Consider the following 25,803-nt stretch of genomic DNA (forward strand, 5'->3'; position numbering starts at 1 on the left):
AGCTTCGTAAACGGAATCTAGCAGTACAATAGCTAACAACAAACACAGAATGAACAGAAAGGAGAGACCGACCATTTAAGATAACAATAAAAAACAAAGAAAGGACGACAAAATAGACCAAGCAAATAACTATAAGGACAAACAAAACAATAAAGAAGTAGTTAGCTAGCTTCGTACACGGAATTTAGGTAGTAGTACGCTAGCAAAGTATCCGCTGAAACGAGCAGGTGGAAGAAAGTCCGTCGGACGACAACGTTAAAGTATTGGGCGGCAGCAAACATTCTACAGAGACGCCATCCTCACATTCGTTTCCTTCGAGTTTATTTCGTCAACAAGTGGTGTCCAGCAGAGCCAGAGACATGGACGGAGACCACGGTAAGGTCCACTTTCCTCCAGTAAAATGAAACAGAAGCGACGAAGGTGAATTCGATGAAATATGACGTTTAAACTTCGTCAATTCGAAGTCCTCTTAGTTCGTAATGGCGGCTTCCTCGCTGCTGCCTTGGTTGCTTGGCCTTGATAGGTCGTAGCGGCGTCTTTGTCCCTTATCTGCGTGGTCTATTTATGATTTTGGTCATTTTTCCCCCCCGCCGGTTGTAACCAGGTCAAACAGTTGGATTCAGGGTGGAGAGGGGTTTGTTTCGTAGGTTGCCGTGTCGTAGGTCCTCCTGCCTTCCTTCGGCGCCTTCGTCACGTTTTTACAATTTATCGACGAAAGTCACGGCGCCGACGCCGCCCTTTTCCTTGAGCCCTAATGACAGACCTAGTATCGCAGGTATTTAACCCAACTTCGAGATGTATGACGTAACCTTTAGGTCTTGGACCTTAATGGTGTTGAATCAGTAGGCCTAAGCTGGACCCAGTTTCCTTCGTAGGTTGAAATTGTAGGATCAACTCTTAGACCTCCTGAAGTCGGCCTTATTCCCGCCAGTTGCCAATCAGGACAGGTGACTGCCTTATTTTGGGGGAGTCCAGGTCAACCCCCAGCCAGGTCAGGGTATGTTGACCTAAGTTAGGTTAGGTAGGTAAGAACTGGTTAGGTCAGGACCTACCAATATAGGAAAGGTTATGTCCACTTATGTATGAGGAACCTGTCCCCGGCAGGAATCAGGCCGCGTAACTTAAGTAAAGTTTTACCGTCATTCATAGAGGTGGTTTTGATGTTGAGGACGACTTGACGTTGGGCCTATTAAGAATTTGGTGGACTTTTAATGCTAAAATTCTCTGTAATTCTAGGCAATAGGGCAAACAATCACTGGACGATCCACCATCATCACGCTGGCTGGGTCTTATTCACTCTTTATTTAATTGGTGAAACAAGAATACCTACAATTACAACTCTTAAGCATACCATTCAAAAGATTGAAGTGTTGTCAACATAGCTAATGTGATATGTGAAAGCCCCATACGAATTAAAATAAGCACGTGACGCTCTTCGTAAAATATGTTTTCAAGGCAGTTTTGAAATCCAATATGGCGGTGATCGTGTGGCTGGACGGGTCTAGTCACGGATTGGCACCATCTTTCCCAGCCTTCCCAGCACTCATTTGAACAATGTTAGCGTATATATGTAACGTTTAATGATCTTATTCAAGATTGCAGTTTTAATCAGCACAATAAAACAACATTTTGTTGCCTATATTAGTTTAAGTATGAAACTTGTTATTCCCGGGGTCATGGTTTGAACTGAATTCACTTTTACCTTGTAATTGGTGGTTTTATCCTTACTGCCATCACAACTGAAACGCCACAGTGCTTATTTGATATTAATTATGCACATTATTGTCTTAATTCACTCCACATTGCAACAATGAGTCATTTTTCTTTGCGTCGTCTGCTCGTAAGTATACATCTAAAATATTTCTAATTTTTCGGGGTTAGCTTGGTTGCAAAAAAGGGATAATAGACATGAATTAAATAAACATTTTGAAGTTATACTAAATAATGAGCAAAGTAAATAATTAAGGGAATAAAGCTTTGCACCCATAATCAGTGTTGCCGTCTGCTGCTCGTAACTGTGTTTGCGGAGTGAGCGCTTAGGAACCAGGAGCAGCAACGTGGTTCAAGTGCAATGTGGAATGAATTAAGACCAAAATGTGTATACTTACAATAAAAAAAAGCACTGCAGAGTTTCAGTTGTGATGGCATTAAGGATAAAACCACCGATTACAAAGTAAAAATGAATTCAGTTTAAACCATGACCCCGGGAATATAAAGTTTCATACTTTCACTAATATAGGCAACAAAATGTTGTTTCATTGTGCTGATTACAAATGCAATCTTGAATAAGATCAATAAAAGTTACATATACACGCTAACATTGTTCAAATGAGTGCTGGGAAGGCTGGGAAAGATGGTGGATTGTCTGTGGTTAGACTGGCCAGACACACGATTGCTGCCATATTGGATTTCAAAACTGTCTTGAAAACATATTTTACGAAGAGCGTCACATGCTTATTTTAGTTCGTATGGGGCTTTCATAGGGGGAAACATCACGACAGGCCAACCCTCATCACGGTAGACGGGTCTTATTCACTCGATATTTAATTGGTGAAACATGAATACAATTGCAACTCTAAGCATACCATTTAAAAGACTGAAGTTTCGTCAACATATTGTGATATATGAAAGCCCCATACGAACTAAAATAAGCATGTGAGCTCTTCGTAAATTATGTTTTCAAGGCAGTTTTGAAATCCAATATGGCGGCTACGTTTTGCATGGACGGTTTTCTCATCAGTGACGGCCACCATCTTTTTTTTTTTTTCCCACCAGCCTTCCAGCACTCATTTGAACATGTTAGCGTATGTATGTAACGTTTATTGATCTTACTCAAGATTGCAGTTGTAATCAGCACAATAAAACAACATTTTGTTGCCTATATTAGTGAAAGTATGAAACTTGTTATTCCCGGGGTTATGGTTGGAACTGAATTCATTCTTACCTTGTAATCGGCGGTTTTTATCCTTACTGCCATCACAACTGAAACTCCACAGTGCTTATTTGATTGTTATTATACACATTTTGGTCTCAGTTCACTCCACATTGCACTTTAAACCCGTTGCTGTTCCTGGTTTCTAAGCGCGCGCGCCATAAACACAATTTTATTGTAGTGTCTTACCGAACAATTATAGAGCCGTGATTTCACGAGCGGCAGGATACTAAATTCAAATTTAGCGCGTCGGCGTCGCCAACACTGGTGGTGATGACGTCATCCCTCCCTCCACTCGCGGGAGAACCAGGTACAACTGCCCAGGTGAATCCCAATTCTTTTCCTGCCGGCGTCCGGTGAACATCGGTGGTCGGTGCGGTTGGATGACTTTGCTTCGCTTTTTTTCTGGTGGAATTGATCTTCGGAATTGGTGAAGTACTCTTTTTTGGCGTTGTTGTATTTTGCTTTTTATTTAGGCGTTGCATGTCGGATTCTAGTCCGTCGGGAGTTAGGTTTTGCATCTCAGGATGTAAACTAGATTATCCAAGTTAGAATATGATTCTCACACTAAATGTGTTAAGTGTAGGGGACAGGTTTTGTTCAGCAGATCGAAACATGTAACGAGTGTATGATTGACTGATTCTCAATGGAAGTTTTTAGTTCATACTCGGAGAAATTAGCTAAAGACAGAATTAGAAAAGCAGCGCTTAGGGAAAGTAGACTTAGCTCTGCTTCGTCTTGCGATGCATCTGTTCCTTCTGTTTCTCCTCAAATTGTTATGTCTCCTTTAACTACACCTCCTATTCCTCCTACTAATCCCACTTCTCCGGCTTCCCGTGTAGTTTTCTTCCGACACCATTGCCAGTCTGGAATCGAGGTTAGATCAGAAATTTTCGGTACTAGCGAATACGGTTTTGCAACTTGGTAATTCAGTTAAGACGTTTTTTTGGAGAAAGCGCCTCAGTAAAGTTGTAGTTGAGGGTGCGTCTGTCTGTCCTGACACGTCTCCTAGACAAAGGTCACTGTCCAGCTCCCCGCACCGGGGAGAAGACATACCGGAAGTCCAAGGGAGTCGATCGGGATTTGCCCACAGACAGGCGCCTCTCTTGTTTGAGCCTGTTGCGCCTCAACAGGGCTCGGTTAAGCGTTGGAAAGGTGTTGCGGTCAGACGCCTTCGAATGATTCAAGCGATTCGTCTCCGGTCGCGCGGCGCTCTTGGCGAGATTCGCGCCCGTTCCGCGTCCCTTAAAGAGGCGTTCAGGCGCCGATTCTTCCGCCTCCTCCAGTCAAGCGGTATAAAGGAGCCTGAGAGTAGGGTTGCGCCGCGGCCGTTAGCGGCTCGTTCGTCGCCTCAATCTGTGCCTTTTTCGGCTCCCATCTACTAGTGAGATTGTGGTTTTAGCGCGTAGCTAGCAGTTCTAAGGGTGTTTCTTTAGGCGCTTTTCGTCTGTTACGCCTGCATGCGCCTGTTTCGCCTCGAATTTCGGGCGCTCCGAGCGAGGCGCAAATAGTTTTTCCGCCTCCTGCTGAACATTTAGGCTCTTCCAAGCCAAAGTTCGTTAACTGTTTTTGATTCGTCTCTGGCGCCTTTGCGCAAGCAGTTAGAGATGTTAACCAACTGGATGAATGAGTCCAAGGGTGGTTCGAAACCTTCAGATCGGTTGTAGTTTCCGTCTACTTCTTCGGCGGTATCGGAGAATGAAGAAGAAGTAGAGGAGGAGGATTCACATCACCTCTCGTGTTATTCACGTCTCCTTAGATTTCTTCTGGTATCTTATCCAGATTATTTTGAGAAAGCGGCTCCGCGCTCCCCAACTTCGACTTTTTTGTATGAGGAGGAAAACTTCAGACCCTCTCTCCCAAAACTTGTTCTATCTAAAGCGGTTAGACATTCGTTGAAAGAGACGGAGAAATGGATGTCTATGAAAAGAGACTTAGGGAAGGCTCTTTTTGCGTTACCCTCCCTCTAAGTTGCTTCGTAAGAGGTATAGGTTTTATGTAACTGGGGTGGGGAAGCTCCTTCTCTGGGAGTTTCTGCCTCCTCCCAGGGAGACTTCTCCAGTTTAATCGACTCCTCTAGAAGATCTGCTTTCGCCGCAGCGAAAGTTTCTTTACAGCGCCTGAGTTGGACCACGTTGTAAAGAATCAATTTAAACTTTGGAAGTCTTTAGCTTCCTTGATTGGACTATTGGCGCTTTAGCGGCCAAGATCGAAGACTGTCCTTCTCTTTCCCAGGAGTTTAGCGGAGGATTGGATTGGTGTTCTGTCCCTGTGCGGACAAATCCATTAGGGATGGATGTGATGAGTTAGCTTCGCTCATCGCCTTTGGTACCCTTAAGAAAAGGCAACTTTGGTGCTCCTTTGCTTCTAAAAGGGTTACGTCCCAACAGAAGTCTGCTCTCTTGTTTGCTCCTTTTGTGAAAGATAACCTCTTTCCAGACGATGTAGTGTTGTCAATTTCGTCTGCGCTAGATAAGAAATCTACTTCGGTGATTTACTGGCACAGTCTACTAAGAGACCTAAAGCTCCTGTGGAGACTGTTCCTTCGGTTTCTCCTGGCCCAAGCGCCTTTTCGAGGGAGAAAACCCAGAAGCGCTTCTTTCGGCCGAAATCGAATTTGCGACCTCAGTCTAAGGCCTCGGCCAAGGTTAACAAACCTTCCAAATGAAAGCTCGGTTCTTCATGCACCAGTGGGAGCCAGGCTGGCTCTGTTTGGGAGGAATGGGAAAACAGAGGAGCAGAAGCCTGGGTAGTGCAAGTACTCAAGTTCGGCTATCGTATTCCTCTCGTTCACCTCCCTCGCTCTCACCTGTGCCAATTCATTCCAGGCATACTCTCCGGGCTCAGGACAAAATTTCTGGCGCTAGCCGCAGAAGTGGAAGCGCTTGTTCTCAAAGAAGCGATTAGAACAGATAGAAGGGGATTTTCCTCCAGGCTTTTACAATCGCCTTTTTGTAGTTCCCAAGTCATCAGGGGGCTGGAGGCCGGTTTTGGATGTGAGCGCCCTGAACTTGCATGTCCAGAAAACAAAATTTCATATGGAGACCACTCGGTCGGTTCTGGAGTCCATCAGACAGGGGATTGGATGGTCTCTCTGGACATGCAAGACGCTTATTTTCACATTCCGATACATCGCGAATCTCGGAAGTACCTGAGGTTCATGTTTCGAAGGCAAGGTGTTTCAATTTCGGGCGCTTTGCTTCGGACTAGCGACCGCCTCCTCAAGTTTTCACCAGGGTTCTATCCCCGATAGGAAGCTGGCTACACATATTAGATAAGAATCTCCCTCTATCTGGACGATTGGCTTCTCCGGTCGGAATCAGAACTAGAGTCGTGCATGAAGGACCTTGGAACAACTCTGGATCTTGCCAGAAAGTTAGGAATTCTGGTCAACAAACAGAAGTCCCAGTTGGTTCCATCTCAGAGCATCCTTTATTTGGGGATGATTCTGAATGCTCAAGTTTTTCGGGCTTTCTGTCCCCGAAGAGGGTTCAAGGCTGTCTGGAGACAGTTCAGGAGTTCTTGGACAAAAAGGTAAGTTCTGCCAATCAGTGGATGAGGCTCCTGGGCAAATTGACGTCAGTGGAGAAATTTGTGACGTTGGGAAGACTGCACATGAGACCTCTGCAGTTTTTCCTGAGAGCCTCTTGGTGGCAGGAAGACAAACACGACTCGATTACCTTTCCTGTCACAGATCAAATAAAAGAGGACCTAAGGTGGTGGCTCTCTCGAGCAAGGTTGGAAGAAGGGTTAGATTTACGACCCATCCTCCCGAACCTACAGTTCTTTCCGACGCATCGGACACAGGTTGGGGAGCCCTACTGGGAAATCAACGGACTTCAGGAGCTTGGTCGGAGAAGGAGAAGAAGTTCCACATAAATGTAAAGGAACTGTTTAGCAATTTTCTTAGGGCTCAGACAGTTTCGGAGCTTAGTAGAAGGCCGAGTAGTGGCAGTGCATTCCGACAACTCCACGGCTCTCTCGTACGTGCGGAAACAGGGGGGGACTCAGTCGTCTCTCTGTACGAAGTAGCCAAGGATCTCCTCCTGTGGTCAAACGAAGCGAAGGTTCAGCTAGTCCCGAGATTTGTTCCGGGAAAGATGAACGTCCTGGCGGACGAGTTAAGTCATCAACAGCAAGTGTTACCTCTGGAGTGGACTTTGGACAACAAGATTTGTCAGAAACTTTGGCGCCTTTGGGGACGACGTCAATAGACCTGTTCGCGACATCGACAAAACCTCTCCTTCCCTCTTTTGTTCTCCAGTCCCAGATCCTCTAGCTTGGTCGGTGGACGCAATGCTGTTGGATTGGTCGGGTCTGGAAGCTTATGCATTCCCTCCGTTCGGTCTAATAAGAGATGCTGAACAAGTTCATGTCGCACAGCAATGTAACGCTAACGTTAATCGCTCCCTTTTGGCCCAGGAAAGAGTGGTTCCCGGACCTTCTCCAGTTGTTAGTAGACTTCCCCAGACTTCTTCCTCCAGAGAAGTGGCTTCTCAAACAACCTCACTTCAAGAGGTTCCACAAAACTTGTCCGCTCTAGCTCTGACAGGGTTCAGACTGTCCGGAATCTTGTCAGAGCGAAAGGATTTTCAAGAAGAGCTGCAGAAAGCTATCGCTCGTTGTAGGAGAGAGTCTTCTAACAAACTCTATCAAGGGAAGTGGAGAATCTTCAGAGAGTGGTGTAGAAGTGCTAAAGTCTCTACTTCTGCGACCTCTTTAACAGAAATAGCAGATTTTCTTCTATTTCTTAGGAACTCTAAGAAACTGGCTCCTTCGACGATCAGAGGATATAGAGCCATGCTCTCTTCGGTTTTTCGACATCGAGGTTTGGATATTTCCTCCAATTCAGATCTGTCGGACCTCATTAGGTCTTTCGAAACCACTAAGCTCCCGCAAGATACAGTGGCTTGGAACTTAGATGTGGGTGCTTAAGTTCCTCATGGGCCACCGTTTGAGCCTTTGAAGTCGGGCTTCACTCAGGAACTTGACTAAGAAGGCACTCTTTCTTATTGCACTAGCTTCTGCTAAGCGTTGTCAGCGAATTGCACGCTATAGACAAAAAGAGTCGTTTCTCTCAAGGCAATGCTGTATTTTCGGTATCTTTGACCTTTCTAGCCAAAATGAGAATCCTTCTAATCCTTGGCCGAGGAGTTTTGTGGTAAGAACTTATCTGATTTGGTTGGACATGAGGAGGAAGAAAGGCTCTTATGTCCAGTCAGGCTATTAAGCAGTATCTGTTTGCCACTAAGGGTATCAGAGGACAATCTTCTAAGCTCTGGACCTCGGTTCAAAATCCCTCTCGTCCTCTTTCTAAGAATGCTATATCGTTCTTTATTAGAGAGCTTATTAGGGAAGCTCACTCGCAGTCCGAGAACGACAATCTTTCCGTTCTGAGAGTTAAAGCTCACGAGGTTAGAGCAGTGGCAACTTCTTTAGCATTCAGAAAGAATTTATCTTTAGCTTCGATTCTTCAGAGCACGTTCTGGAGATCGAATTCGGTTTTGCGAGTCATTATCTCAAAGAGATAGAAACGGTTTTCGAGAATTGTAAAACGTTTAGGTCCGGTGGCGGTTTCTGGCATGGTGTTGGGAGAAACGGCACAGGGGTCGTCACCGTCTATGCTAACTTTTCACCTTGAATAGGTTGTCGAGTTCAAGGGAAGAAGCTGGGGGTACTGAGTACCTGGATACTCACCAGTCTGTTAGGTCAGATTTTACAATGGTTGGGATATATGTTTTTAAATCTGGTGTTGGTGACAAATGTTTTGTATGATTGAATTTCTGGTCTTAGCCCAGGGCAAGGGCAATCTTTGTTGTTACTTATCCTCGTCAGTCAGCCTTGACTCGCTTGAACTACGGAAGGATTCCACTCCTGTAGAGGCTAACTTTGGGCAAATTCCAATTACTCTACAATAGTAAGAAGAGCACCGACCAGAGGCAGTAACAGTCTGCTGTAGCTCTCTTACAAGGTAAGGTACAACAGACACCTTGAGTGTTTACTGGTATTGCAATAAATGTAACCATTTAAAAATACTAGTGGTCCACTGAATCCCACCTTCCCATAAATGTGTAATCAGCTCTATAATTGTTCGGTAAGACACTACAATAAAAATGAAATTTTCATTATTAAAATGAAGTTTTATTGTATACTTACCGAACAATTATGATTATACCCACCCTCCTCCCCTTAGGTGGACGGACGGGCAGAAAGAATTGGATTCACCTGGGCAGTTGTACCTGGTTCTCCCGCGAGTGGAGGGAGATGACGTGCATCACCACCAGTGTTGGCGACGCCGACGCGCTAAATTTGAATTTAGTATCCTGCCGCTCGTGGAAATCACGGCTCTATAATTGTTCGGTAAGTATACAATAAAACTTCATTTTAATAATGAAAATTTCATTTTTGAACAGCAGACGACGACAGACGACGAAACTGCAAAGTTTTATTCCCTAAACTGTTTACTTTACTTGTTATTTAGTTTAAATTTACTTTGTTATTTAAAAATTTTGATTTAATTCATGTATATTATCCCTTTTTTGCAACCAAATTACCCCGAAAAATTACAGATATTTCTAAAGTAGATAAAATCAAATGTTTCTAACGTTTTCGTACATCTGGCTGCCGAAAACCATAGAGGAACGAATACTTTTTTTTTTTTTTTTTTTTTGCTAGCACTTTTCATTGATTTCAGTCTTTATTAGTATTTTGAATTTCTTTAATAATCGTATGCCAGAAATAAATGTAACCTTTAATGTTTGCATGCTAAGAATGGCAAAATCATCGTGCCAACCACATTAGTGGAGGCTTCCACACATACGCCGTTCCATTATTATCCTGTTAAGCGTCCGCCCCTGATGAGCTCGCTGCTAACGTACCGTCACGCTTTTTTTGATTTTTTAAGTAAGCAGCGATCATAGCACTGATGATAGTTTTTTCCAAAGTTAATATTGATTTTTTATGCTTGTTATTCATACTGTAATTAACTGTAGGAAATTCTCTCTCTCTCTCTCTCATCTCTCTCTCTCTCTCTCTCTCTCTTCTCTCTCTCTCTCTCTCTCTCTCTCTGAGTCCAGTCACTCGGCAAAGAAAAGTCATCTTCACCTCCCGCAATTGGAAGAAAATTTTGTATCATCACTGGAGGATTCAGAACTGAGCTCTCATCATCAAATAGGTTATCAATATCACATCCTCATCTAGTATTTGATTGATCTCACCTGAAGCAATATGCCTCCTCTTTGGGACATTCATTGTGAAAGACGCGAAATCCAATTTGTCTCGATAAACGCCGAAGCGTATTGAAAGAAAACCAACAGGGACAGGCAGTTTTCTAGCATAAGCGACCACCAGGAAAGAGTTGCCAGGCTGGAAATAAGTTTCCCATGTGCTGAGAGTGTTACCAAATGATGTTCCTACACTTTCTATACGAGTAAACGTATATTACGGGGCTGACGGCTTGACAAGCACAGTTAAAGTCTTGAACATAATATCCCGTTGAAGGCGCTACCGAGTAGATCGCGTAAACTATTATTACGTGGGTGACGCTTAACAGGTATAAAACTGTTTCCATGAATTCTAGTTTGTCATAGTAATGCAATAATGATAAAATTGCTTTAATATTTATGTATATATACTTCCAATACATAGCCTAATTTCACCAATTTCAACGTTTTGTGTGTAGTCTTATACCCAGTTTGGAGGGTCAACACATACCGAATGGCAACAGAGAGAGAGAGAAGAGAGAGAGAGAGAGAAAGGAAGGCGGAGGAACGAAGAAGAAAAGGATGGCGGTGGAGGGGGGGGGGGGGAGGGGGGGGGGGGGGGGCGGTGGGAGAGGGTAGGTGGAGCTTATACGCGTGTTCGTATCCATTTCTGCATAATGGAGTTTTTGTCTCTTGGTACAAGGACAAGTGTCGTTATTCTTTACGATTAGTGATTCACGATACCCTTATAAATTAAGGCACTGGGGTGTAATGCACTATAGCAAAATCTCGTTCTGTTAAGAGTGTTCGTTACAGAAATAGGTATTGCCCAAAAACGTGCTTGCACTGTCTCTGAAACCCATAGTAGACATGCTGCTTAGTTGTCAATCAAGTTTTTATAACCAAGTATTTTTTTTTTACAAGCTAGCTATTGAATAAATTGTATTTTTCTCAGTCAAAACATATGCCCCTCAATGCTAACTTTCCTCTTTTAACGACTTTGCTGGTCATTGCAAATTCGGCCCCATAATTTCTTATGGTGCGAAACAGGACAGAGGCCCATGGACCGAAACGATTGCGTCACACTACGGCGATAATCCAGCAGTAAAAACATCTTCATATATCCAAAAAGTAAATAATAAAGATATATACGCATTACGATTATAACAATTACATGTATAGCTGAACAATCTGCATGAATAACTGGTAAACTGTTCTGCAATGACAGTTGAGTATAGCAATTATTTACAATAGGTACGAAAGTCAAGATGTCGTGACGTCATAATACAGAACTTGAAAGAACGTTCTAATTCAGAAAAATAATTACTTAAATTTGAGTCAGAGTCGAGTTACTTTTTCAATAACGAATATTTTCAAATTTAATCATCATAAATATGTAAAATATGATGTTGTTCATGAAACTTACCTGTCAGATATATATGCGTATTTTTTCCGAATCCGACAGAAATTTAAACACTTACGACACACGCAGTGGGAGTCAGGTGGTTAGTACCCATTCCCGCCGCTGGGAGGCGGGTATCAGGAATCATTCCCATTTTCTATTCATAATTTTTCTGTCGCCGGTGCTGGAAACACCTGTTTGCAGCACCTCCGTCCAGATTTTGGAAACTTACTAGCTACTTGAGTATCCCTTTTGGTTTTTCTTTGGTATCTGAATTGGATCGGTGCTTGGCACGTTGACTTTGGTTTGAATTGATTTTGGTATTGAATTTTCTTTGATCAAGATGTCAGGGTCTAGTTCTACTAGCGCTAGATTTTGTTCGATAGCTGAATGTAGAGGTAGGCTACTGAAAGCTTCAGTAGACCCACATTCTGTTTGTAAAGTGTGCAGGGGGAATGAATGTACGTTTGAAAGTCGTTGTAAGGAGTGTGAAAGACTAACAGGGTCGGAATGGAAGGCGTATGAAACCTATCTTAAGAAACTTGAAACGAGATAGGTTAAGGAGGTCTTCCTCCAGGAGTGTTTCAGGTACGCAAGATTTAAATTATTCTCCTGCTAACCCTCCTTCTGTAGATTATGCTCCTACCCCTGTAGTGTTGCCTCCGGCCCCTGAGACAGTGTCGGTAGAAGGTAATACGTTATCGCTAATTCTTGAATCGATTCGTAACTTAGAATCAAAAGTGTTAGCTCTGGAGAGCAAAAGTGAAGAAAAGTGCAGTGAAAGTGCCCCTTGTGTAGTGGAGGGTGCGTCAGATCGGCCTCATTTCGCCTCTAGACCTAGACCTCTGCTTGACTCAGAATTACGGGGAGAGAGCATGTCGAAAGTCGAGAGGAGGGTTACGAGGAACCCCCACCGATCTGGCGTGCCTTCGGCAGCTTCTGACGAACATACCCAGACTGCCAAGGAGCGTGCGCGTGCACGTTCTTCTCAAGGAGTGCTTTTCTTCTTCTGAAGCTTCCTCCCGCGCAAGGGGTGGAGCTCTCATACCGCATCACGTCCGCTGAAAAGGACGGCTCGCGTTCGGGACGCTTCACGTCCAAGTTGTTCTCCGGAACTTTGCTCGTCGCCTGATAGTGCGTTTGCTGCTTTTCCTCCGCAGAAGAAGCGTAAGGATTCGTCGGAGGCGGAGTCTTCCCTAGATGTTTCTTTCGAGCGCCGCAGCAGCGCTCTAATGCGTGAAGCGGCGGTTCCTGGGAGTAGCAAGAAGGCGTCCCCTCGCCGCTCTCCTGCGCACAGGATCAGCCCCTCCCCAGAAAAGGAGGCTTCACCTACAAGCAAGATTCTTCAGTCTCTTCAGCAGCAACTTCGAGATGTTTTTCCTTCCTTCGAGAAAGACTGCTCCACGTCGCCGTAAGGATGACAACCTTCCTGTGAAGAGGTCGAGGCGTTCTCCCTCTCCCTCTCCTCGCTCGTCTCTCTCTCCGTTGAGTCTCCCTCTAGAGTTAGTCTGCTCCCAGCAACTTTCTAGAGGAGGCGAGAAATTCGTTTCTCGCTCTCGTGAAGCGGTTGTTTCCGCTGATACGAAACTTGTGGATAAGAAGCGAGTTTCCTTAGATGCAGAACGCGCTTCTGCGAAAGTCAAACGCGCTTTAGTGGACGCGAACGTGACTCGGTGCAAGTTTCGCGAGCGCCAGTGGACGCTCAGCGAGTGTTAGTGGACGCTCGGCGCGCACCAGTGGACGCTCGGCGCGCACCAGTGGACGCTCGGCGCGCATCAGTGGACGCTCGGCGAGCATCAGTGGACGCTCGGCGCGCACCTGTGGACACTCAGCGCGCACAAGTGGACGCCAGGTGTACACCTGTGGAGTTTGAGCGCGCTTCTGTCGGCGCCAGTAGATTGGCTTCGGACGCAAAACGAGCGCATACGGACGTCAGTTTTCCACTTCCGCAAGCACAGGCGGAGGCGGGAACTCTTCCTGTTCGCCGTTCTTTCTCTTTTGAGAAAGCTCGGGACTTTTCTTTACTTCCTCCGACTTCTCCAGTGTCGGAAGAGGAAGTTAGTGACGCTTTCGTCGAAAGGGACGAAGAACAGCAGTTGGCTCCAGTTTCGACGGACTACAAGGTTTTGACTCGTTTACTTCAGTCAGTCTTTGCAGACATCTTCCAACCTGAAGCTCCACGTACTCCTCCCTCTCAGTTTTCGTCTTCCAAAGCTGCTAAGATCTCGGGCTTTGTGAGGATGAAGAAGTCGCTTTCTACGAAGCAAGCTTTTAGAAAGGTCCATGATTGGATGGAAAAGAGGAAAGCTTCAGGCAAGACTTCTTTCGCTTTACCACCTTCAAGACTTGGTGGCAAAGCTGGTATGTGGTATGAGACGGGAGAAAACGTCGGAGTTAAGCTTCCAGCCTCAGCTCAAGGAGACTTTGGTAGCATTGTAGACGCCACCAGAAGATCTTTTTGTCTTCCTCGAAGGTCTCGTGGACACATAGCGAGTTAGACTTTCACTTAAAGGCCTCTTCAGGACACTAGAGGTCTTTAATTTTCTTGACTGGTGCCTGGGGGTATTGGATGCCAGGTCCAGGAGTTCTGATTCCATCACTCTGGGGGAGCTGGTCCCAGTGTATTGTCTTGCATGGACAAGGCCGTCAGGGATGGTTCTGAGGAATTGGCTGCTAATTTCAGCACGGGAACTGCTTAAGAAAAGAGCACTTTTTTGCAATTTCACTGCAAAGTCGGTCTCACCAGCGCAAAAGCGATCCTTCTTCTTTTCGCCGGCCTCACAACATCTCTTCCCCCAGTCTATGGTAAAGGACATAGCAGCCAGTATACCCAGGAGAAAGCAACTCAAGACATTCTGGCTCAGTATTCTAGGAAGCCTGCTACTTCTTCGGCTTCTGGGTCCTCTGCTTTGAAGAAGTCGAAGCCCTTTCGACCCGCTTCTTTTCCTCGAAGCCAGCCCCTCGAGGAAGAGGCTCTTTCAGAGGCAAGACTCCCGCTCCTTCCAAGAGCAAGAAGTGAGAGGGAAGTCCTTCAGACACCGGTAGGAGCCAGGACTTCTACATTTCGCGGAAGCTTGGGAAGAGAGATGGTGCCGACGCTTGGTCTCTGGACATCGTCAAGAAGGGGTACAGAATTCCTTTCCTGTCGTTACCCCGCTGTCTTCGACACAAAGGATTTGTTCTCCGTCGTATCAGGGAGAAAAACAGACAGTGCTTCACGATCTATTAGATCAAATGATCGAGAAGCAGCAGTTGGAACAAGTCTTCGACCGGAGTTCTCCGGGTTCTACAACCGTCTGTTCCTAGTGCCGAAGCAGTCAGGGGGGTGGCGGCCCCGCCCCGTTTTCTGGATGTCAGCAGTCTGAATCGCTTCGTTACCAAGCAAAGAAGTTCAAGATGGAGACACCTCAATCCGTGCATTGCAGCTCTAAGACCGGGGGATTGGATGGATCTCTCGTTAGACCTTCAGGACGCATACTTTCACGTCCCCATCCATCCCCGTTCAAGGAAATACCTGCGTTTGTCCTGAAAGGGAAGATTTTCCAATTCAGGGCACTCTGCTTCGGTCTCAGCACGGCGCCGATGGTGTTTTCACCGTTCTTATGAAGAACGTTGCGAGGTGGCTCCATCTTGCGGATATAATAAGGATCTCTCTCTACCTAGGAACGACTGGCTTATTCGAGCCTCATCGCCAACAGGTGTCTGAAGGACCTGCACACGACTTCTGTCGTTAGCGAAGTCCCTGGGACTTCTGGTGAATCTCGAGAAGTCGCAATCTGACTACCTTCTCAATCCTTAGTCTATCTGGGGATTCAGATGGACTCAGTGGCTTTTCGGGCTTTTCCGTTCCCAGGGGCGCAACAAATTCAATGCCATGGGACAAAGTGTCGGCCTTTCTGGGGAAGGAAACATGCTCGGTGAAGGAAATGGATGAGTCTGCTGGGGACCATTTCTCACTGGAGAAGTTTGTTTTTTCTCTGGGAAGGTTGCACCTCCGACCACTTCAGTTCCTTCCTCTCAAGCAATTGGTCACGCAAACAGGATCTAGAAGAGGTCTTGCTTTTGACGGAAGAAGTGAAAAAGCACCTCAAATGGTGGTTGCATCCAAAGAAGCTTGCGGAAGGTCTTTCGCTCAAGCTTCGGAACCCCGACCTAGTGTTGTTCTCCGACGCGTCCTCACCGGTTTGGGGAGCAACACTGGGAGGGCGAGAGAAGTGTCAGCACCTGGAGAGGGGAACAGGTGTCCTGGCACCATCAATCTAAAAGAACTCTCAGCTTTGGTTTACCCTCGCTCTGAGGTTCTTCGAGGAGGAAGTCTCCAGCAAAGTGGTTCAGATAAACTCGGACAACACCACAGCCTTGGCATACCTCAGGAAACAGGGGGGAACTCACTCTCATTCTCTGTTCGTCATCGCGAGGAATATCTGATGTGGGCGAAGGCGCAAAACGTCACCGATTCTGACAAGGTTTGTGTCAGGCGTGGAAAAGTGCGAGCGGACCTTCTCAGTCGGCAAGGACAGCTTCTGCCGACGGAATGGACCCTTCATCAGGAAGTATGCCAGGCGCTATGGAAGCTGTGGGGACGTCCTCATGTGGACGTTTTCGCAACTTCCCGAACGAAGAGACTTCCGCTGTATTGCTCCCCTAGTTGGGCTGGGACCCGGGAGCAGTGGCAGTAGACGCCCTACTGTGGAATTGGTCGTGGGACTAGACGTTTACGCTTTTCCCCCATTCATTCAAAATACTCGGGGAAGTAATGAGGAAGTTCGCTGGGCATCAGAAGGAGCGAGAATGACCTCATCGCCCCCCTTCTGGCCAGCGGCCCGACTGGTTCACGGAGGTGATGTCCTTCCTAATAGACTTTCCGAGGACTCTGCCCCTAAGGAAAGATCTACTCAGACAGCCCCACTTCGAGAGGTACCACAAAAACCTCCCCGCTCTGAGTCTGACTGCGTTCAGACTATCAAGAAGTTGGCCAGAGCGAGGGTTTTTCAAGACCTGTGGCAACGGCGATTGCCAACGCAAGGAGGCCCTCCTCAGTCGCAGTTTACCAATCAAAGTGGGCTGTCTTTAGAAGTTGGTGCAGAAGGAAGGGCATTTCCTCCACCTCAACCTCTGTGAGCCAGATAGCAGATTTCCTTCTTCATCTTAGGAAAGAAGCGAAACTAGCCGTTCCCACGATTAAAGGCTACAGAAGCGTGCTTTCTGTGGTCTTCAGACATAGAGGACTCGACTTAGCGAATGATAAAGACATTCATGATCTCATTAGATCATTTGAGACTGTGAAAGTTCTCCAACCTAAGGTACCATCGTGTGGAACTTAGACGTGGTACTGAAGTTTCCTCATGTCGAGTCAATTTGAACCGCTCCATTTAGCCTCGCTTAGGAATCTACTAAGAAGACTATTTTCCTAACCGCTCTGGCGACGGCGAAGAGGGTTAGCGAAATTCATGTCATAAGCAAGCATATTGGGTTCAAGGATCATAGTGCAGTTTGTTCCTTAAGTCCTACGTTCTTGGCAAAAGAACGAGAACCCTTCCAACCCTTGGCCGAGAACGTTCGAGATCAAGGGGTTGTCGGAGCTAGTGGACCTGAAGCTGAGAGAGTCCTGTGTCCTGTCAGGGCTCTCAAGTTTTATTTGCAGAGAACTAGAGCATGCAGAGGTTCTTCGGAGAACTTGTGGTGCTCTGTGAAAAAACCAGATCTTCCGATGTCGAAGAATGCACTGGCGTTCTTCTTAAGAATTACGGTTAAGGAAGCCCATGAAAAGTGTGGTGAAAGTGACATGGAGCTTCTGAAAGTGAAAGCCCACGAGTTGAGGGCTATTGCTACTTCGGTGGCTTTTCACAAGAATATGGCAATCAAAGACATTTTGAGCGCCACTTATTGGCGAAGCAATTCGGTGTTCGCTTCACACTACCTGCGGGAGGTGAAAGCAACATACGAAAATTGTTACTCGCTAGGACCATACGTCGCTGCAGACACTGTTTTGGGGCAGGAGGTAGCGCTCATCCTATCTTTAATGGTTTAGGGGAGTTTTTAACTTGTGTTATTTGGTTGTGGGGTTGACCGCCTGCGGCGGATCTCCCTTCCATTAGCTTAGTCTATGTGGGATACTTTTGGTAGGCTACGCCAGGTGGTTTGGTTTTTAACTTCGTTGCCCTCATTTTGTATGGTCTATGGTCTAGTCACGTCGTGGTCTCGCCCCTGTTGACGATCATCTGGAGTGCACCAGCTATATAGGTCTCTACCTCGCTGGCAACTCTAGTAGCACAAGCAGACTTACGCGGCAGTAACCTCGAAGTCAGCTATGCTAACAGGTAAGGAATCAAGATATCAATTATCTGCATATATATGTTTCCTAAAATCTTCTATTCTGTCTACTCCCACCACCAAAGGTGGGATTCAGCTATATATATATCTGACAGGTAAGTTTCATGAACAAAATGATATTGTAATGATACAATTAAGTTTGTTCATACTTACCTGGCAGATATATATAACAAGTACCACCCACCTCCCCTCAGGAGACAGTGGAAATAAAAAATTATGAATAGAAAAAAAAAAAATGGGAATGATTCCTGATACCCGCCTCCCAGCGGCGGGAATGGGTACTAACCACCTGACTCCCACTGCGTGTGTCGTAAGTGTTTAAATTTCTGTCGGATTCGGAAAAATACAGCTATATATATATCTGCCAGGTAAGTATGAACAAACTTAATTGTATCATTACAATATCATTTTTACTACTTATTTAAAAATTAGCTAAGAGCACGCTTCTCGTCATCTTCTACCAAAACAGCTGTTTACTCCTGGCTTGTTGTTGGTGAGAAATCGTGTTTCGATTGTTGTGATAAAAGTGCTCCAGCGTCTGTGGGTACAAGTGGTGTGCGGATTTATCACAGGAAATGGAAAGTTTGTTGACACAAGCGACTCCGTAAACATTGAGATGGCGTCAATCTTCGAAACATTTTTAGTTGTAAGTAAAAATTTCTAAAGCGTTTTGGTGAGATTTCCACTGCCGTGGGCGCCATTTTTAGTACCCTCTGTTTAAATCTTAAAATTTGGCCTTAATTTCTAACTTTGGAGAAAATACTTACTTCGAAAGGAGAGTAGAGGTCTTTAGCTCCGTTTCTCACCAACAACAAGTCGCGACTGATGCCCATCTCGGGTGTCAGTACGCGTTATAATGTACTTTTTCGGAGGGTTGTCTTGCATTGATTGTAGGTGGCCTGCTTGGCCTGCTGTGATGTTCTACCCTATATCACATTATGTTGATGAAACTTCAATCTTTTGAATGATATGCTTAAAGTTGTACTCTTGTTTCACCAATTAAATATCAAGTGAATAAGGCCTGGCCAGCGCTATGACGATGGATCGTCCGCGGTTGTTTACCCTATACATCCAACAAAAACCACTCATTCCCCACATGTATTACTATCATAACAGTTCACAACACATTAAAATACAAAACATAGGGTAAAAGACCAAACAGCGACAAAACTGACTCCTCTCTTGGAACGCGGCCACTTCCCGAAAAAGCGCTTGAATTATGCTATTATTTCGCAATTCAGGAGAAAAAATGCTTTGAGAGGAGCGTAGAGATCTCGGTGTGCTGCCTGGATGGACTATAGCTCTTGGCTGATGGTCAGGCCAGCAAATTCAAGTACTTTTTCGGGAAGGTGTGACATGTCATTTAACCTATTAGTATCGTAAGCGCTCGAAACACATTAAAACAAATACATAATTACTAAACAATTAAAAATCGAGTTGGAACTGTTGTGTGTGGAAGGCCCAGTTGTGGCAAACCCACCTTGGCCAGGTCAAGGCATGCTGCCCTATAATAGGTTAGGGTCACTTGTTTAACAACCAGTTGTAAAGACAAACTTAAAATAGATTGTGATACAAACAAATATTTACAGAAATTCTTATAATGAAAAATACTGTTATATATAAATATTGACTGGGTCAGGCGTGGCACAAAAATTTAGTCATAGCATGTCAAATCTTGAAAGCTAGATCTACTAAATCTTTAGCTCGAAACCCCCCCCCCCCAGGAAAAAAGTCAGTTCTCATCAGTCGAACTTTGTGTATAGGTTTGGATTATTATATACACACTATGGTGAGATTACCAAGTCTGGTTACTTATTTCAGGTCTGTTAACCCTTAAACGCCGACTGGACGTATTTTACGTTGACATTTTTTGTCTCTCGGGTGCCGACTGGACGTATTTTTACGTCGACATACAAAAGTTTTTTTTAAATTCGCGGAAAAATACTTTTAGGCCTACCAGCCGAAAACTCTTGAATCACGCGCCTTGGGGGATGCTGGGAGTTCACGGATCAAGGTGTTTTGTTTACAATCGTTACGCAGGCGCACAAGCGCGAATTTCTTTCTTGCCACACTAAAAAGTATCTGTGACACATCTCGGAAATTATTTCGTCACTTTGACATAATTTTTTTACCATTTTAAATTAGCCGTTACATGGACTATTATATGTGAAAATGTGCACATTTTTATGTAAAATACAACAAAAAAATACTCATGATTGTAGCTTTTATCAGTTTTGAGATATTTTCATATAAATAACGATAAGTGCCAAAATTTCAACCTTCGGTCACCTTTGACTCTACCGAAATGGTCGAAAAACGCAATTGTAAGCTAAAACTCTTATATTTTAGTAATATTCAATCATTTAACTTAATTTTGCAACTGATTGGAAGTCTCTAGCACAATATTTCGATTTATGGTGAATTTATGAAAAAACTTTTTTCCTTACGTCCGCGCGGTAACTCTTCCGAAAATAAATCATCACATGCGATGTGGTAATTGTTTGCACCCATTTTAAATGAGCGTACATAAAAGTTTTATAGATGAAAAATGCAAAAAAAAATGCGCAAATTTCATGCACAATACAAATAAAAAAAAAACAAAAAAAAAACCCATGGTTGTAGCTTTTATCAATTTTGAAAATATTTTCATTTAAAAAATGATAAGTGACAAATTTTCAACTTCGGGTCAATTTTGAATCTAACCCGAAATGGTCGAAAACGCAATGTAAGCTAAAACAAAGCTTATATTCTAGTTATAATTCAAGCATTTTAAACTTCATTTTGACAACAAATTGGAAGTCTCTAGCACAATATTTCGATTTATTATGGTGAATTTATGAAATAAATAACATTTTCTTTACGTCCGCGCGGTAACTCTTCCGAAAAAATCATACGTGCGATTGTGGTAATGTTTGCACCATTTTAAATTAGCCGTTACATAACGTTTTTATATATGAAAATGTGCGCAATTTCATGTATAATACAACAAAAATAGTTTGAAGGTTTGTAGCTTTTCTCATTTTCGAAATATTTGCATATAAATCACGATAAATAGAAAAAAAAACCACGTTTTCGGTCAAATTTGACTACCGAAATGGTCGAAAAAACGCAATTGTAAGATAAAACTCTTACAGTCTAGTAATATTCAGATCATTTATCTTCATCGTGAAACAAATTCGAAGTCTCTAGCACAATATTTAACTTTATGGTGAATTTTTAAAAAAAAAAACTTTCCAAAAAAATTCCCTCATGTAAATAAACGAAAAATAATTGAAAGTTGTAGCTTTTCTTATTCTGAAATAATTGCATATAAAAAATATATATAAAAAAAACAAAAAAGACATTCGGTCAACTTTAACATCGTCAGATATGGTCGAAAACTGCATTTGTAAGCTAATATTCTTACAGTATAGTCAATATTCAATCATTTGTCTCATTTTGAAAGAAATTGGAAGTCTCTAGGGACAATATTAGATTTATGGTGAATTTTTGAAAAAAAAAATATGTGTTTACGTCTGCGCGTTACGAATTCATGCATTATTTTGTGATAATATTTTCTCTGTGTTGCTTTTATTGTTTTACAATTTGTTATATACCAAAAATGATCGCAATTTAGTGTACATTACAACGAAAAAAAAAGTAACTTGTTACCTTCAACCGTTTGCGCACAGCGCGGATTTTGAATACAATTAATTAATATGAAATTTCGTTTTTTTTTGCGCTACTCATATATCGCATTATTTATATATGATAATAATAATTTGTTCATGAAACTTACCTGACAGATAATATATATAGCTGTATTTTCTGAAGTCCGACAGAATTAAGAATTCGCACGGCACACGCAGTGGGCGGCCAGGTGGTAGTACCCATTCCCGCCGCTGGGAGGCGGATATCAGGAACTATTCCCATTTTCTATTCATATTTTTTCTGTCGCCGGTCGGTAAACAACTGTTTACAGACCTCCGCCTAGGATTTTGAAACTTCATTAGCCGCTTAAGTATCCTAATTATTCTTTCGATTATTGACTTGGATTGTGGCTAGGCATACGCTATCGTAAATTTTTTCATTGCATTTGATGTCTGAAGCTAGTTAGCCTAGTTTCAGACTTTGTTGTCTGCATGGGGTAAGGTGAGGCTACCGGAACTTCGGTAGACACCTCGCTTAGTATATATGGGACGTTTTACATGTTTTTTTGCATAAGTTCAATGTAATTAGTGTAATGTGTGACTGATTACGGAAGAAGGAGGATTCATGTACGCATTTTAGAGCGTGTTAGAATCAGGAGTTTTTCCTCCACAGTAAACAGAAAGTTAGAAATAATGAAACCTTCTAACCTCCTGTAGATTTTATTTTGCCTAACCCTGTGTTATGGCTTACGGCCTAGAAGAAGTGTCTGCTAGAGGATTACATCAAGTAATCTTGGACTAAAGTGCTCGCTCTCCAATCAGTGTTGTGAAGTGTAGTGCCCCCTTGTGTTGTGGAGGGGGCGTCAGATCGGCCCATAATGCCTCTAGGCCTGGACCTCTGTCGGACTCCCAGGACTCAGGGAGAGAGGGCATGTCGAAAGCCGCAAGAGGGTTACGGGGCTCCCCACCGATCTGGCGTCCCTTCGGCAGGCCCTTTGACGCTTCCCAGGCTGCTAAAGATCGTGCACGTGCACGAATCTTGAAGGATTGCTTCTCGTCCTCCGAGGTGTCCTCCCCGCGCAAGGGTTGGAGCTCTCGGAAGGACTCGCGCCCTCTAAGAAGCTTTAGAGAAGAGGACGCTTCACGTCCTCTCTCTCGTCAGGAGGGAACGTCAGATCGGCCCCAAAACATAAAGCCTCTAGGCCTAGACCTCTGTCGGGCTCCCAGGAACCAGGGAGAGGGCATGTCAAAAGCCGAAGGAGGGTTACGGGTTTTTTCATGCTGATCTGGCTTCCTTTCGGCAGGTCCTGTTGTCGCTTCTCAGGCTGCCGAAGATCAAGCACGTGCACGAATCTTGAAGGACTCGCGCCCCCTAAAGAAGCTTTAGAGAAGAGGACGCTTCACGTCCTCTCTCTCTCTCGTCTCGAGAGGATGAAAGAGTCCTGTGCCCTGTCAGGGCTCTCGAATTTTATTTAGCATTCCAAAAGAATTTGGTAATCAAGGACATTCTAGATTCCACCTTTTGGAGGAGCAACTCAGTATTCGTCTCCTCTCCTCATGGCGCTCCGGATACGTTATGTAACGTTTCGCTTTACTTCGGAAAAGCAAGCTGATAAGTTGACGTCCGCAAGCTGCTTTGTAGTCAAAGTCAACTTATGTCTCTGGTTCGCATAAGAAGAGCAATTTAGACGTAAGGGAGCTTTTGGAGGTGCTCGACGTCCTATAAGTAGAGACATTCTCCAGGACGCTTGGCAAGCACCTTGCGAGGGTGTCTTTCGGAAGCTCGGCGTTCCTTTGCTGAGTGCGTTTCTGGAGATGTTCTTTTGCATTTAGTGTTCACACACTTCAGGAGCAGCGTGCGGCTCTCCATGAAACTCGCATGAGGACGTCCCTTGAAAATATTCAACGTCATACGCAAAACGCGGTTCGTCATAACATTGAGATGTTGGCAAGGTCGCTCACCAGGACGCCTCTTGGCGGGCCTTGCATGCATCAGGGCGCTCAACGAGTTCCTCTCTGAAACGTCGTTCAGAAGACTTGGTATTCTCTGCTCAGACACGCTCGTAGCTACGCAGGACGTTTTTTTTGAGGACGCTTTCCAGGACGCGAAGCAGGACGCTTTTCAGGACGCTCAGCAGGACGCTTTTGTGGACATTCGCCAGGACGCTTCGGTGGAAGCTCGGCAGGACGCTTTGCGAGAGAAAAGACTTGTAGAAGGCGTCTTATTTGCTGTTCAGGACGTTTCTTAGGACGCTTGACGCTTTATAAACGCTCGTCAAGAGGAGGTTTTTTCAGGACTCTCCACAGGACATTCCTTTACAGAAATTTTTAAAAAGGATTCAGAGTTAGCGGAGAGACATACCCGAATTTTTTCTTCGTTCCCTCTTTCCTCTTCATCGATTTCTCTGAGAATCGGGAAGATTATATACTCGGATTCCTGGGTGTCGGTCATGTTAAAGGGTTTTCCCCTATTAGCAAAGTGCTAATAGTTTTGTCAAGTAAGGACGTTTTCCCCATTGTCAAGATACTAAACGTTTTGTCATTTAAGTGGGGGACCCCTCATAAATGGGGTAGTTCTTCCATTGACATAGATTTTAACGTTTTTATCGTTTAAGCGGATAAACTCATTAACAAATTTCGGAAGAGCTCTCATTCATTTTCAGAGGCTCATCCGGGGTTAAGAGAAAGACTTGTAGACTATCCAGGAAGTCTTTTGTCCAATATCATAAGAACATTGAACGGTCTTTTTCGATCCTCGGTTCTCTCTTGATGATCTCTATTCGAATATTACTCCCTTTTCGTGGAAAAGAGTCTTGGCAAAGAGTCAAGGAGTTCTTTTAAAAGTCTCGTTCATTAGAATGTGGACAGTCGTTTTCCTTTCTTTCTCTCTTCCTCGTCGAGGAAAGATGTAGTAGAGAATTCGATGTTCAAATTACTACAATACTTACGTAGTTTATCTTTGCATCATTTTGCTAACGCAGGGGTCAAGTCATATACGCATATCGTATTTACCTCTGCGGATAGAAGCCGAAAGAACTGTTGTTCTAATGTATTTATTTGACACTCCCTTCAACCTTCCAAGAGTTTTCGGAGTAAGAACAACTCTTCAGGTATTGTTACGACAACACCAACTCAGCTTCTGTATTTAGCGAATTCTGTTTCGCTTAAATAGGCCTGCTTGAGAGTTTCCTTTTGCTCGATAATATCATACCTATCCTTCGTAAAGGGGAGTAGCTGGCCAACTCAGGCAGATAGTATTCTGTTCACCATTGAAGCTTTCCTTCGAGGAAGCTTCTCCTTCACTCTTTTGATAGAGATCGAATGGTGGTCGATCTCCAATCCTTATTTTGGTTTTCTTGAAGGAAAGAATTTAGGATGGAGATCGTTCTTCAGAATACTATAAATATACTACGTATATTAACCTCGCGACATGATTCTACTAAGCAGTTGAATTGTCCTAGGGGTAGGAGCTATTCCTAGTTATTCTACGGATTACGACTTAGACGAGAAGTATTCTAATTCTGAACTGCAATCACCAACTCAGCTTCTGTATTTAGCGAATTTTGTTTCGTTTAAATATGCCTGCTTGAGAGTTTCCTTTTGCTCGATAATTTCATACCTATCCCTTCGTAAAAGGAGTAGCTGGCAACTCAGGCACATAGTGCGAGACGATGAACAAGGCTTGCTGTTACTGTGATCTACGCAGTACCGGCTAGCTCGGTGTCATGCGCGGTGGTTACGTCTCTCTCCCTTGCGGGAATGGCTGAATAAACCGTCTCTCTGCCCTACAATCATGGATTTTAAGCCTCGGGTTGAGGAAATTTCTAGTAATCTTGAATGATCATGCCTGCCGTTTACTTAGAGAAAAAATTTCAACAAGATATCTCTTATACTTGTTCGGTGCGGGTTTACCGCACGGTAACATTCTGTACGAATCTACCGCGGCATAGCACTATAATAATGCTCTCCTGCTTATGCAAAGCGCAGTCCATTTATTTAGGGAAGGAAGCAGGCTGAGTGAGGGAATGGATGAGTTTGCTGGGGACCATTTCCTCGCTGGAGAAGCTTGTTTTCCCTGAATAAACAGCAATTCAGACCTCTACAAATTTTCCTCACGAAGAAATTGGAATAACATCAAAGATCTTGTAATTCTAATTTTCTCTCAACGGCTTGAGGATCACCTCGGGTGATAGCGAGAGGGTGCCAGACATCCGAACAGAGAACAGATGTTCTGGCACATTGTCTGAAAGAATTGGAAGCCAAATTGGTCGGCTCTCCAGTTCCTCGAAGGGTGAGTTTGGATCG

General features: G+C 44.2%; 1 protein-coding gene across 1 annotated transcript in view; it reads left to right on the top strand.

The window, feature by feature from the left end:
* Positions 1 to 203: 203 nt before the first annotated feature.
* LOC135224880 (uncharacterized protein DDB_G0290685-like) overlaps positions 204 to 25,803 on the top strand; it is an 80,495-nt gene continuing 54,895 nt past the window's right edge. The window contains exon 1 of the mRNA XM_064264203.1: positions 204 to 375. Coding sequence (XP_064120273.1) covers positions 360 to 375 — 16 coding nt within the window. The 5' untranslated portion in view covers positions 204 to 359. The remainder of the gene's footprint in view (positions 376 to 25,803) is intronic.

The sequence above is a fragment of the Macrobrachium nipponense genome, chromosome 12 (assembly GCF_015104395.2).
Source record: "Macrobrachium nipponense isolate FS-2020 chromosome 12, ASM1510439v2, whole genome shotgun sequence".
Classification (NCBI taxonomy): Eukaryota; Metazoa; Arthropoda; class Malacostraca; order Decapoda; family Palaemonidae; genus Macrobrachium; species Macrobrachium nipponense.